Source organism: Oncorhynchus keta, chromosome 1, assembly GCF_023373465.1.
Source record: "Oncorhynchus keta strain PuntledgeMale-10-30-2019 chromosome 1, Oket_V2, whole genome shotgun sequence".
In the NCBI taxonomy this organism is placed as follows: Eukaryota; Metazoa; Chordata; class Actinopteri; order Salmoniformes; family Salmonidae; genus Oncorhynchus; species Oncorhynchus keta.
The window spans coordinates 61,962,507-61,975,470 of NC_068421.1; the positions used below are offsets into that span (position 1 = coordinate 61,962,507).

At 45.1% G+C, this 12,964-nt stretch overlaps 1 protein-coding gene across 3 annotated transcripts in view; it reads right to left on the bottom strand.

The window, feature by feature from the left end:
* The window catches only part of sema6bb (sema domain, transmembrane domain (TM), and cytoplasmic domain, (semaphorin) 6Bb), a 139,206-nt gene that overhangs the window by 52,250 nt on the left and 73,992 nt on the right, over positions 1-12,964 (bottom strand). Inside the window, exons 6-10 of one of the 3 annotated variants that reach the window (XM_035780500.2) lie at positions 5,469-5,567; positions 3,256-3,346; positions 2,218-2,337; positions 1,640-1,728; positions 667-878 (exon numbers count right to left, since the gene is read on the bottom strand). In XM_035780500.2, the coding sequence (XP_035636393.1) occupies positions 667-878; positions 1,640-1,728; positions 2,218-2,337; positions 3,256-3,346; positions 5,469-5,567 (611 nt within the window). Of the gene's footprint in view, positions 1-666; positions 885-1,624; positions 1,729-2,217; positions 2,338-3,255; positions 3,347-5,468; positions 5,568-12,964 lie in introns of all 3 variants that reach the window. The other 2 variants (XM_035780491.2, XM_035780480.2) reach the window with 2 other exon arrangements.

Genomic DNA, 12,964 nt, shown 5'->3' on the forward strand with positions numbered 1-12,964 from the left:
TTGAGGGGGTCTTCCTCCTCCTCTCTCTTCCTCTCCTGGCTGCCACAACAGCAGCCATTATGAGTAGAGGATGTTATTAGAGCTGGCATTAGTTGAGGTTTGCTCTCTGCTGATAGGCATCCTGCTGGCTCATCTGCATGGGAGACCTGTGTTGAATCCCTATTAGAGTCTGCTCTGTATTCACCACACACACACACACACACACACACACACACACACACACACACACACACACACACACACACACACACACACACACACACACACACACACACACACACACACACACACACACACACACACACACACACACACACACACACACACACACGATAGACTGAAACGTCTGCATGATATATGGTATATAACACAGGAGACACATATTTCCTCTACTCTCTTGTGCTGTTAAGTCTGTTTATTGTGCTCCTTCATGCTTTCTCTGCAGCCATCTTCAACCTCATCTACTCCTCCTCTTACCCGGCAGCATCCCTCATTCCTTTTCTTTCTATTTCATCACTCCAATCTGTTAACTGTCTTCCTCTCTAAAAGCAAACCCATGAAGCAAATAAATGTGTTCCGCCTAATCGAGAACTGTATCTTCCCCCATAAGCCCTAACCATCTCCCTCTCTTCAGGGACCTCTGTCAGTCTGTCGGTGTGTGTGTACCTGTTGGCGGGGGTGGAGAAGACTCCCAGGATGATGTCCCTGCCGTGCATCCTGATGACAGGGCTGGTGGAGTGGAGCAGATTGAAGTAGAAGTGGGAGTCTCCAGGGACGGAGCAGTTCAGTCTGGCCTTCAGGAACGACGTCCACTGCTTCTCCAACACCCTCTGAGAACCACCCAGGTCCCCCTTACACACCCGAGACACCCGAGACACCTGTACCTGAACACACGTGCACGCAAGCACGTGGAACAGACAGAACAGTCAATGAACTCGCACCATACTACACATCAATGACAATGCACAGAGTTTTCGGTGCTGGGTCAGTTGGAAGCACACATATTTCACACAGTAGATTTGTGGTTCCAATATTCATGGGATCATACTCATGGAGAATGTATAATAAAGTTTGACAGATTTAAGTCAGAACATTCGTTCAAAATGAAGATAAAAACCTTTTTAGCTCTTGGGTGAACTCATAAAAATGTAAAGTATTTGTGATGCATGATACCACATTTGACAGATCATTGTTTTAAAATGGTCAATTAATAGTATTCATGAAAACATCAGTGCATTTGAAAACTGCTTCTTTGGACAATCTCACCCCAAACTACCGTGCTACAGTGTAAGTATCCACTTACTGTGAGCCCTACAAACATGCAGCACAAAATGCCTGCACTAGCACATTTCCACCAAATGTGAATTACTAATTTATTAGATAAAAAGGATTCTTGTTATGGTCATATTTTTTTTGCATGAGCACGTATTTCCACTCTGATATGACTGATGCCATTTGGAGCGGTTTTGAAAAAGCTTTTTCCCATCTAGATATCAAACAGCACAGATACAGGGAAAAAGATCATCAGAAGTACCAGGCTGGTATTGACATTTGAATAATAACATGAGATGGAACATCCAGGCAGGCAGACACACGACACAGAGGGGCGTGTCCAAAGCTTTACCATTTTGTCTCGTACCTTCTCCAGATAGTTAAACTCCATGGCCATCTCTCTGAAGAAGAAGTAGATGTGAGGACCCCATTCCACTGAACTGACAAAATAGGGCTCTGCAAAGGATGGGAGAGGACCATGTTACACAACAAATACATCTCCATAGAGCTGTAAGAGACCGAGTCAGATAACTCCCTAATCCCAGACACAAACACCAGCGTTGCTAAGCAGGCATACACTTTGAGAATTTTTTTTTTTAAATGAGGAGGCTCATTTTCGTTGTCAGTTTCAAAACGTGTTATTGTTTGGTTCCTACTGAGTACTACTCAGGCCGTCCAGCCACATACAGACACAGAGCAGACCTGATCTCTCAGCCCTGGATCCTCTGACCTCAGCAGGAATGCTGCTGACTAAGGCAATGCAGTGAGTCTGACACAGATATTGATCCTGATAGTAAGTGATGTAGTCATAAACAGAGCCTTCTAACAACAGAGGCAACACACACACAAACAAATACAAACAAATACACGCACGCAGGCGGACACATACACACACAGATGCACACGCACACGGGCGCACACAGAAATAAATACACGTGGAAGTACCTCTGAACCATTTGGAGTCGTGTTTGACTGTGCGGAGTGCAGGACTGTCCCCCAGGCTACGGTAGATCACAGCGTCTATCGCCAGGAAGTCCGTCACAGTGGCCGTAAACAGATTCCCCTCTGGCAAAAAACACACAGTCAGATACAATGGGAACAGCTCATAACACAGCATAGTAACAGCTCATAACACAGCATAATGACAGCTCATATCACAGCATAGTGACAGCTCATAACACAGCATAGTGACAGCTCATATCACAGCATAGTGACAGCTCATAACACAGCATAGTGACAGCTCATATCACAGCATAGTGACAGCTCATAACACAGCATAGTAACAGCTCATAACACAGCATAGTGACAGCTCATATCACAGCATAGTAACAGCTCATAACACAGCATAGTGACAGCTCATATCACAGCATAGTAACAGCTCATAACACAGCATAGTGACAGCTCATATCACAGCATAATGACAGCTCATATCACAGCATAGTGACAGCTCATAACACAGCATAGTGACAGCTCATATCACAGCATAGTGACAGCTCATAACACAGCATAGTGACAGCTCATAACACAGCATAGTGACAGCTCATAACACAGCATAGTGACAGCTCATATCACAGCATAGTGACAGCTCATAACACAGCATAGTGACAGCTCATATCACAGCATAGTGACAGCTCATATCACAGCATAATGACAGCTCATATCACAGCATAGTGACAGCTCATAACACAGCATAATAACAGCTCATATCACAGCATAGAACATCGCAGAAGGTAGTTTGACATTACATTACACAACTCAATGCATTCGACTGTTGATCAATGAACAATGTATAAGTACATTAGAGATAATTACAGTGGTGCAACAGAGCCTCTAGTACAGAGTGGACAAATCCCTCTATTTCTACTGCTCAGTAATGTGCAATAAAGGTTTCCTATTGTTTCAACCACGGCCAAAGATTGTGTGATGACGGGGAACTACTGTAGCTACATAATGAGGTGTTTAAAGCAATGAGTGTTTCCAAACCTGCGAACAGAGCCACGTTGGCGTGTTTAGGATCATAGGGACAGCGGGCCATCCCACTGACTGTCTCTCCCACCATCTCCAGAGTGTCTCCCTGGAAAGAACACGCGCAAACAGTTCACTATACTATATAATGTTGCTGGAAAACAGAGTGAAGTTCACCTTCACATACAGTAAACATACATGCAACTGCCAAAATGAAGAAAACTCCAACATAAAGTGTCTTAATTGGGCGTTGGGCCAAACCAGAACAGCTTCAATGCTGTTTCTGGAACTCTATGGTGGAAACCGCTGTCTGAGGTGCCACTCCAGAATCTCTCATACTGTAGGTGTTCAATTGGTTTGAGATCGGGTGACTGAGATGACCATGGCATATGGTTTACATCATTTTCATGCTCATTAAACCATTCAGTGACCACACATGCCTTGTTGATGAGGGCATTGTCATCCTATGGGGGCATAGCCATGGTAGCCAAAATAATTGCCAAAATAATAGCCTGCCCAAAATTATTATACATGACCCTAAGCATGATGGGATGTTAATTGCTTAATTAAGTCAGGAGCCACACCTGTGTGGAAACACCTGCTTTCAATATACTTTCTATCCCTCATTTACTCAAGTGTTTCCATTATTTTGGTAGTTACCTGTACATGCCCACAGAGTATGGCAATTAGCATATATTATAAAATATTCACAATATTATTATTCACCCTCTGCAATTATGCAAATGGCACAAATACACAATCTTTTGAAACGCATGCAGCTAAATAACCACAGGCGAAATCGTCACACAGACACACCATCACCGATTGAAAATTAATTAAATAAATTAAATACGGCGGTTGTCATTAAAACTAGCTATAAATAAACCCTAGGTTCGCTAACTAGTCCCAGGAGAAGCCCTGAGCACGTCAGCCCAGCGCAGGTTGCACTGCTTAGTGTCATTAACAGCCAGAGATAATGGGCCAGGTATAGAGGAGGGAGTCAGTGTGCTGGTATGTTGGAGACGTGACAGACTGAACATATCACTTATTTGAAAGCCTTTGATGGTGAAACTGGACCCCCATCCACCTCCTCCTTTCTCCCTCCCCGTTTCCCTCTGCTAATAGATATTCTGGAGGAACGTTGAGAAACCGACTGAGCAAATGATTCATATTTATGCACACTTTTTTTGTTGTCTGATTGGCAGAGCAAGGATGTGGTTGTGATATGGAACAGGTAAATGGGGTACGCCTGATCCTCTTTCAGGACAGAGTGGGTCAGGTGGTGAGCAGCTCCAGGTACATGAGCAGTACAACCACTTAGCGTTTTCCTTCCAACTGGTCTGGCTGGGTTTCACCAGAGGGGAAGAAACTAACCATCCAGATACATCATAAGCACAGCCTCCTCCTCAGTTCAGCCTCCCCTTCAGTTCTGGCTCACACTCTCCCAGCCCTCGTCTCTGTACTCTGATCATCTTGTTAGGTTATAAATTAACCTTATAACATTTCACAGACCCTTAATAAAGCTCAAACCATGTTTATTCCCTGATTGGGTCATACAGCTGCATAAGACAAAAAACACATTCACACAAGCACTGATATTTAACCCTACCTCCTATGCTGAGTCTCCTCCTACACATCTGAACAGCCAATGCATCTCTGTTGCTCGACAGAACCTTAGTGATATCTGTTCTTCCTCACGTCATCTGACCTGACTTCTGCTCACTCCTCCCCAACTCACGGCTGGCATGTTGACTCGTACCAGACTGTCTCTTTTCGTCCCACATATCCGGACAGAATGTAAACGTGATACAGTCCCCTTTCTCCCTCAGTGACATGAATAAGTATATTTCATATTTTCAGAACCCAACAATCTGCAAGCTCCCCATACAAGTGTAAGCATTGTACAACAGCAACCGATATCTGAGGAAAGCGGGCCTTTGTTGCCTTGCTAAGGGCCTCTGTCTCTCTCTGCCTTAGGTATCGAACAAATGAGGCAAATAAGATGTAAATGTGCAAGTAAGCAATATGCCTAATGGTGTTTGTGATTGAGCTCTAGGTTCCAGGAAAAATCATAGTCCATTTATCAATGACGCACCAATCATTAAACTCTGATGCATGACTGAACTGCTGACAGGTAGAGATGTGCTCAGCTTCCCGAAGCAGTAATGACTGCTGTTTGAGTAAGAGAGATGGTGTATGTGTGTGTGTGCGTGCGTTCTATAGGTACTCACAGTATAGTTGGCACACAGCGGATTGAAGGCATTGGTCCCACATACAAACAGACCTCCTTGTCGACTCAGCAAAACCTTCATGAAGTTCCGACACTCGTCCTGATAGGAGACAGAGAGGGAGAAGTAAGGGGGGTAGAAATCAGTATGGATCGTCTGTGACTTATTATCCCACTGCTAGGTGAAATTAGGCTTCTTAATGCATGATGGGAGGAATTATCACATCATTAACACTGTCAATCACCTCATTATTCAGGCCTATGGAAGCTCCCTGTCTGCATGCCTGCCGTATCAAAGAGTTTCCATTGGCTCACACCAGCTATTGATTGACAGATGGTAATCCTAGCCAACCTTGAGTTTTCAACCAGCACTCGTTTAACTGCACTAGTACGACCCTTATTACCATGTCATGTTAATAAGCAGCATGCCAATCCCTAGCAGATCCAACATGTCATTGATAGTTGAACAGGGACCATGTATATTATTCCTGTCACCTGTGTGAGTGTGAGTGCAGTGAGGACTATCCCTATACATGTAAATCCCTAGTGAGCCACTCCCCCCTCCCTCCCCTCTCCTGTCCCAGTGAGCGTGGCTCCAGCTCCTGGCCCTGCACCTGGTGCCTCAGCCTCTGACCCTCCACCACGGGGGTCCACTCACCGAGCAGAGCCTCTGATGTCATTAAAGGGATGAGAAGAGGGAGGAGGGGGGGGGAGGGGCTGATACTCCAGATGCTCCAGTCCCCAACAGGGTTCTCGTTTTTCCAAAATGTGTAGAGTGAGGCGTGGTGAGAATTCCTCACACTGCGGTGGTACTAGACAGTGAGACAAGTGACATACGAGGAGCCACTGCTCAATGCATACTAAATCATGTCTCTGTGTGTGTGTGTGTTTGTGTGTGTGTGTCACTCCACAGATTCAGTGTTCGTGTCAGTATGATTTGAATGTTTGTTTTTCAGTGGACCTGCAGTCTGAGCAGAAATCTTAAAGCCAGATGTAACACACTGCACGCTTAATGACAAACGAGACACAGTGCCAAAATCAATAAATACTTATAAGACCACATAAGCCTAACTAACACACAAAGTGTGGTCTTTTGGCATGGCCCTGCAGCGTAAATTGAAATACAGGATGTCTACAGTATAAACAACAGGGATTTATACTGTTTGGAAGCCTCTCATCTCTTACATCATTGTGATCCATGGTATATCGCTTTATTTGCTTGACTTTTTATTATTTTTTATTTTATTGTCATAATCTGCCTTCATATCCAGAATTTATTTGGCTCCTATATTAACCATACAGCCTGGAGTCTACAGTACTGTATATAGTCCAACATTCAGCTCTCCTTCCCCCTGTTTCCCTCCTCCTCTCTCACCCCTCCCTCTCCCTGGGCACACTCCAGACAAAGCGCCACCTGTGCTGGCTGGCAGTTCTTTCACTTGACCCAGACCCAGATGATCGCAGCTCCACTTCTCACTGTTTGTGTTACACCACTGCATTATTAATACAGAGCAGCCCGGATGAATTATGCAGTGTGCCGCACATATGAACACAAACACGTTGGTGTTTGTGGTATTGTGAGTGTGTGTGTGTGTGTGTGTGTGTGTGTGTGTGTGTGTGTGTGTGTGTGTGTGTGTGTGTGTGTGTGTGTGTGTGTGTGTGTGTGTGTGTGTGTGTGTGTGTGTGTGTGTGTGTGTGTGTGTGTGTGTGTGTGTGTGTGTGTGTGTGTGCATGTGCTTCCACAGGGTTCAACAGAGCACATAGGCTCTGAGCTTTGAGTCAGATGTGTGTGTGGGACTGAACACACTGAGGGTTCGTTCCCATACAGATGTTGACCTGAACAAGTGCATTCATCTCCCTGCTGATTTCCAGCCTGTAACCCATCCCTCAGTCTTTATCTTCAGTCAGACCCAGGTCTTGCTTAGAGGAACAACAACCCTCTGTTACCACAACACATCTGCTCACAACCCACCGCAGTCAGAGAGCATTACTACTGAAGACTCTCTCCAACAACCCACCACAGTCAGAGAACATTACTACTGAAGACTCCCTCCAACAACCCACCACAGTCAGAGAGCATTACTACTGAAGACTCCCTCCAACAACCCACCACAGTCAGAGAGCATTACTACTGAAGACTCCCTCCAACAACCCACCACAGTCAGAGAGCATTACTACTGAAGACTCCCTCCAACAACCCACCACAGTCAGAGAGCATTACTACTGAAGACTCCCTCCAACAACCCACCACAGTCAGAGAGCATTACTACTGAAGACTCTCTCCAACAACCCACCACAGTCAGAGAGCATTACTACTGAAGACTCCCTCCAACAACCCACCACAGTCAGAGAGCATTACTACTGAAGACTCCCTCCAACAACCCACCACAGTCAGAGAGCATTACTACTGAAGACTCCCTCCAACAACCCACCACAGTCAGAGAGCATTACTACTGAAGACTCCCTCCAACAACCCACCACAGAGAGCAATACTACTGAAGACTCCTCCAACAACCCACCACAGTCAGAGAGCATTACTACTGAAGACTCCCTCCAACAACCCACCACAGTCAGAGAGCATTACTACTGAAGACTCCTCCAACAACCCACCACAGTCAGAGAGCATTACTACTGAAGACTCTTTCCAACAACCCACCACAGTCAGAGAGCATTACTACTGAAGACTCTCTCCAACAACCCACCACAGTCAGAGAGCATACTACTGAAGACCCCTCCAACAACCCACCACAGTCAGAGAGCATTACTACTGAAGACCCTCCAACAACCCACCACAGTCAGAGAGCATTACTACTGAAGACTCCCTCCAACAACCCACCACAGTCAGAGAGCATTACTACTGAAGACTCCCTCCAACAACCCACCACAGTCAGAGAGCATTACTACTGAAGACTCCCTCCAACAACCCACCACAGTCAGAGAGCATTACTACTGAAGACTCCCTCCAACAACCCACACCACCACAGACTCCTCCAACAACCCACCACAGTCAGAGAGCATTACTACTGAAGACTCCCTCCAACAACCCACCACAGTCAGAGAGCATTACTACTGAAGACTCCCTCCAACAACCCACCACAGTCAGAGAGCATTACTACTGAAGACTCCCTCCAACAACCCACCACAGTCAGAGAGCATTACTACTGAAGACTCCCTCCAACAACCCACCACAGTCAGAGAGCATTACTACTGAAGACTCCCTCCAACAACCCACCACAGTCAGAGAGCATTACTACTGAAGACTCCCTCCAACAACCCACCACAGTCAGAGAGCATTACTACTGAAGACTCCCTCCAACAACCCACCACAGAGCATTACTACTGAAGACTCCCTCCAACAACCCACCACAGTCAGAGAGCATTACTACTGAAGACTCCCTCCAACAACCCACCACAGTCAGAGAGCATTACTACTGAAGACTCCCTCCAACAACCCACCACAGTCAGAGAGCATTACTACTGAAGACTCCTCCAACAACCCACCACAGTCACATTACACTGAAGACTCCCTCCAACAACCCACCACAGTCAGAGAGCATTACTACTGAAGACTCCCTCCAACAACCCACCACAGTCAGAGAGCATTACTACTGAAGACTCCCTCCAACAACCCACCACAGTCAGAGAGCATTACTACTGAAGACTCTCTCCAACAACCCACCACAGTCAGAGAGCATTACTACTGAAGACTCCCTCCAACAACCCACCACAGTCAGAGAGCATTACTACTGAAGACTCCCTCCAACAACCCACCACAGTCAGAGAGCATTACTACTGAAGACTCCCTCCAACAACCCACCACAGTCAGAGAGCATTACTACTGAAGACTCCCTCCAACAACCCACCACAGTCAGAGAGCATTACTTGAAGACTCCCTCCAACAACCCACCACAGTCAGAGAGCATTACTACTGAAGACTCCCTCCAACAACCCACCACAGTCAGAGAGCATTACTTGAAGACTCCTCCAACAACCCACCACAGTCAGAGAGCATTACTACTGAAGACTCCCTCCAACAACCCACCACAGTCAGAGAGCATTACTACTGAAGACTCCCTCCAACAACCCACCACAGTCAGAGAGCATTACTACTGAAGACTCCCTCCAACAACCCACCACAGTCAGAGAGCATTACTACTGAAGACTCCCTCCAACAACCCACCACAGTCAGAGAGCATTACTACTGAAGACTCCCTCCAACAACCCACCACAGTTCGAGAGCATTACATTACTACCACCTAGTTCATCTGGTTTCCACTGATCTAATCCTCCTGATGTTGAACTGGTTGCTGTCACGCCTTGGTCATTGTATTTTGTGTTTTCGTTATATTTTGTTCAGGCCAGGTGTGACATGGGTTTATTGTGTTGTCTTATTGGGGTTTTTTAGGCATTGGGATTGTGGTTTATTAGGGGTGTGTCTAGCATAGGCTTGGCTGCCTGAGGTGGTTCTCAATCTCTGGTGATTCTCGTCTCTGATTGGGAACCATATTTAGGTAGCCGGGGTTTCACTGTGTATTTCGTGGGTGATTGTTCCTGTCTCTGTGTAGTGTTCACCAGATAGGCTGTATTAGGTTTTCACGTTCCGTTTGTTGTTTTTGTATTTATAAGTTATTTCATGTATCGTCATTTGTTTCATTAAAGACATGAGTAACCACCACGCTGCATTTCGGTCGCATTTGTCTTTCGACAAACGAAGAACGCCGTTACAGTTGCACAATCGCAACTGTAACGGTGTGGCTCCTCTTTGTTTCATAAACCTACAGTATACTATTAACTAAGCATAGAGACTTAAGAAACTCCACTAAATGAAACGGACTTCCTTGGACCATGATGTTGTCACTAAACTGAGGATGAGCTAATTACCATAGCCAAGTTTAGAAATGCTCGAACAACACTGGGCAGAGATACATTTTTAAAGCTAGTTTCCTGCAATTCTACACATTGTTGTCATGGCTTATGCCGTGTTCTTATGCTATCAGCGACATTAAAACCAAATCATGGCATTTTTGGAATTTTAGATTCTTCCTGACCATCTAGTTTTTATTTTGGTGATTGTTAGTTCTCAAAAATATATACTTAAATTATATTTTCTACATACTTTATCAATGTTTTACCATCCCCCAAAATATTTAAAGTAAATATATGTACAGTACCAGTCAAAAGTTTGGACAATAAAGAAAAACCCTTGAATGAGTAGGCGTGTCCAAACCTTTGTCTGGTACTGTATATTTTTTTAATCATATTTTGAGACCGCCGCAGCTAAATGAATATAGGGGAAACATCATACCATCACAGCTTCTCACTAAAGCCTCAAAGGTTTCCCTAGCATGCTCGAATGGGCCCATCACTGCTGGGACCTGCCAAGAGCTCAGAGAGAGACAGAACTCTTTCCACGCTCCAGCAGGCTACTTTCCTTTTCTCCTCCCCTCTGTTCTCCTCTCCTCTCACTTCCCTCTCCTTAGGTGATCCACGCTTGACTCTGATCATCAGAAGCAGATCTGTCATTTCAAGGCAACATTCTGACTTAGACTTTGATGTAAGGCAGAATGACTGGGGCACGAGAGGGTGGGGGCGGAGGGCGAATACGGAGGACAAATTAACAGCAGTGCTAAATTAGCACAAATTTGTCCGTAAAAAGGCGCTTCGTGCCCACGTCCTCTCTTACTCAGCATGTTAGTACTAAGCCTCTCCCAAGCTCCTCTTGTATCTCACAGAGGCTGTTTGATGCTAATCCTGTGTGAATGCACTACAGGCCAGCATCAACATCTCCCCTGAAGAGGAGGAGGAAGGGGAGGAGGGGAGGAGTGAGATTCAGAGACTATCTAAGGCAGCTATGTGGCAGTAATGGTTAGGACACCTGACGGCTGACCCAGAGTTGCAGGGTCAGCTCCCTGTCGGGTACACTGTGGTCTCTCCTTGACCAAAACACTTAACTCAAATTACTGCAGTATGTGGCCTGCTAAGGAAATGAGAAGCATGTTCATGTTCAGCTGGAGAGTTGGTGTATTTAGGGCATCTGCAGAAACACAATACAACAAACATACAATAAGATGTGAAACCATATCATGGTGAGACTGGTCTTGTCTTGTTCAGAGGACTGAAATCCAGACCCCCTCTGAGAGTTGGTATTAACAACATATTGATCAAACAATCTTACTAAGTGCTGCACATAAGAATGCAAAACTGCTCTTTAAAGAGCCTACATGGCGTTCCCTTTGTTTGCATCCTGGCTGACCATCTCTCTCTCTCTCTCTCTCTCTCTCTCTCTCTCTCTCTCTCTCTCTCTCTCTCTCTCTCTCTCTCTCATGTGATATATATATATATTGAATTGACCGCGGCTTTCCTGAATAGTCCAGTCTCCGTCTGACTTAAATCTGTTTATCAATACTTTTTTTAACCTTTATTTAACTAGGCAAGTCAGTTAAGAACAAATTCTTATTTTCAATGACATGCCTAGGAACAGTGGGTTAACTGCCTGTTCAGGGGCAGAACGACAGATTTGTACCTTGTCAGCTCGGGGATTTGAACTTGCATCCTTTCAGTTACTAGTCCAATGCTCTAACAACTAGGCTACCTGCCGAAGTCGGTTCCTCTCCTTGTTCGGGCGGTGTTCGGTGGTCGACATCACCGGTCTTCTAGCCATCGCCGATCCATTTTTCATTTATTTTGTCTTGTTTTCCCACACACCTGGTTTTCATTCCCTCATTAGTGTTGTGTATTTAACCCTCTGTTTCTCCCATGTCTTTGTGTGGTATTGTTTCTTGTAAGTGCTTGTGCACATTGTTGGCTTGTGCGCGACGTGCTTTGTACCCATTGTCTATTATTCTGGATGCCGGTGGTTATATATATGTATATTAAACTGCTCCGGTTATTACCCAGTTCTGCTCTCCTGCGTCTGACTTCGCTGCCACCAGTTACACACCCCTTACACTGTTTGAAAACCAGAGACATGATTTGAGTATTAGTGTCCATCAATGATTCCCAACCAAATTTACTGAGGTTGAGCAATTTTTACATAAATAATGGATATATGTTGCCCTAAGAGCCTTGGAAGGTTGGTAGAATCTTGTTTAAAAAGATTCACAGATGCTAATAGCTTTTAAAGGTGCTTCCACCAAGTGTTAACTCAGGGTGTGAAGACATACGCAATCAACACATCTTCAATTAAAATATATATATAATATATAGGTTGTGTAGATTGGTAGGAAAAAAATCCAATGTAATCCTTTTTAAGGTGTCAAAATGCGAAGATTGTGTGTTGACTTTAGCTCAGTTCATTTTATACAGTAATTTCTGCTCATCTTTATCAAGGGTGTCAATCATTTTGGACCTCACTGTACAGTACATGTGTGCGTGTATGTGTGTGTGAAGGCCAGGCCACAGAGAACAGGATGAGGGGCTCACTGCATTACCACAGTCACTAGGGCCAGGATGGCCTTTTATCCTTCTCAGTCAGGCCTGTGGCCCCCCTTAGGGGCATGC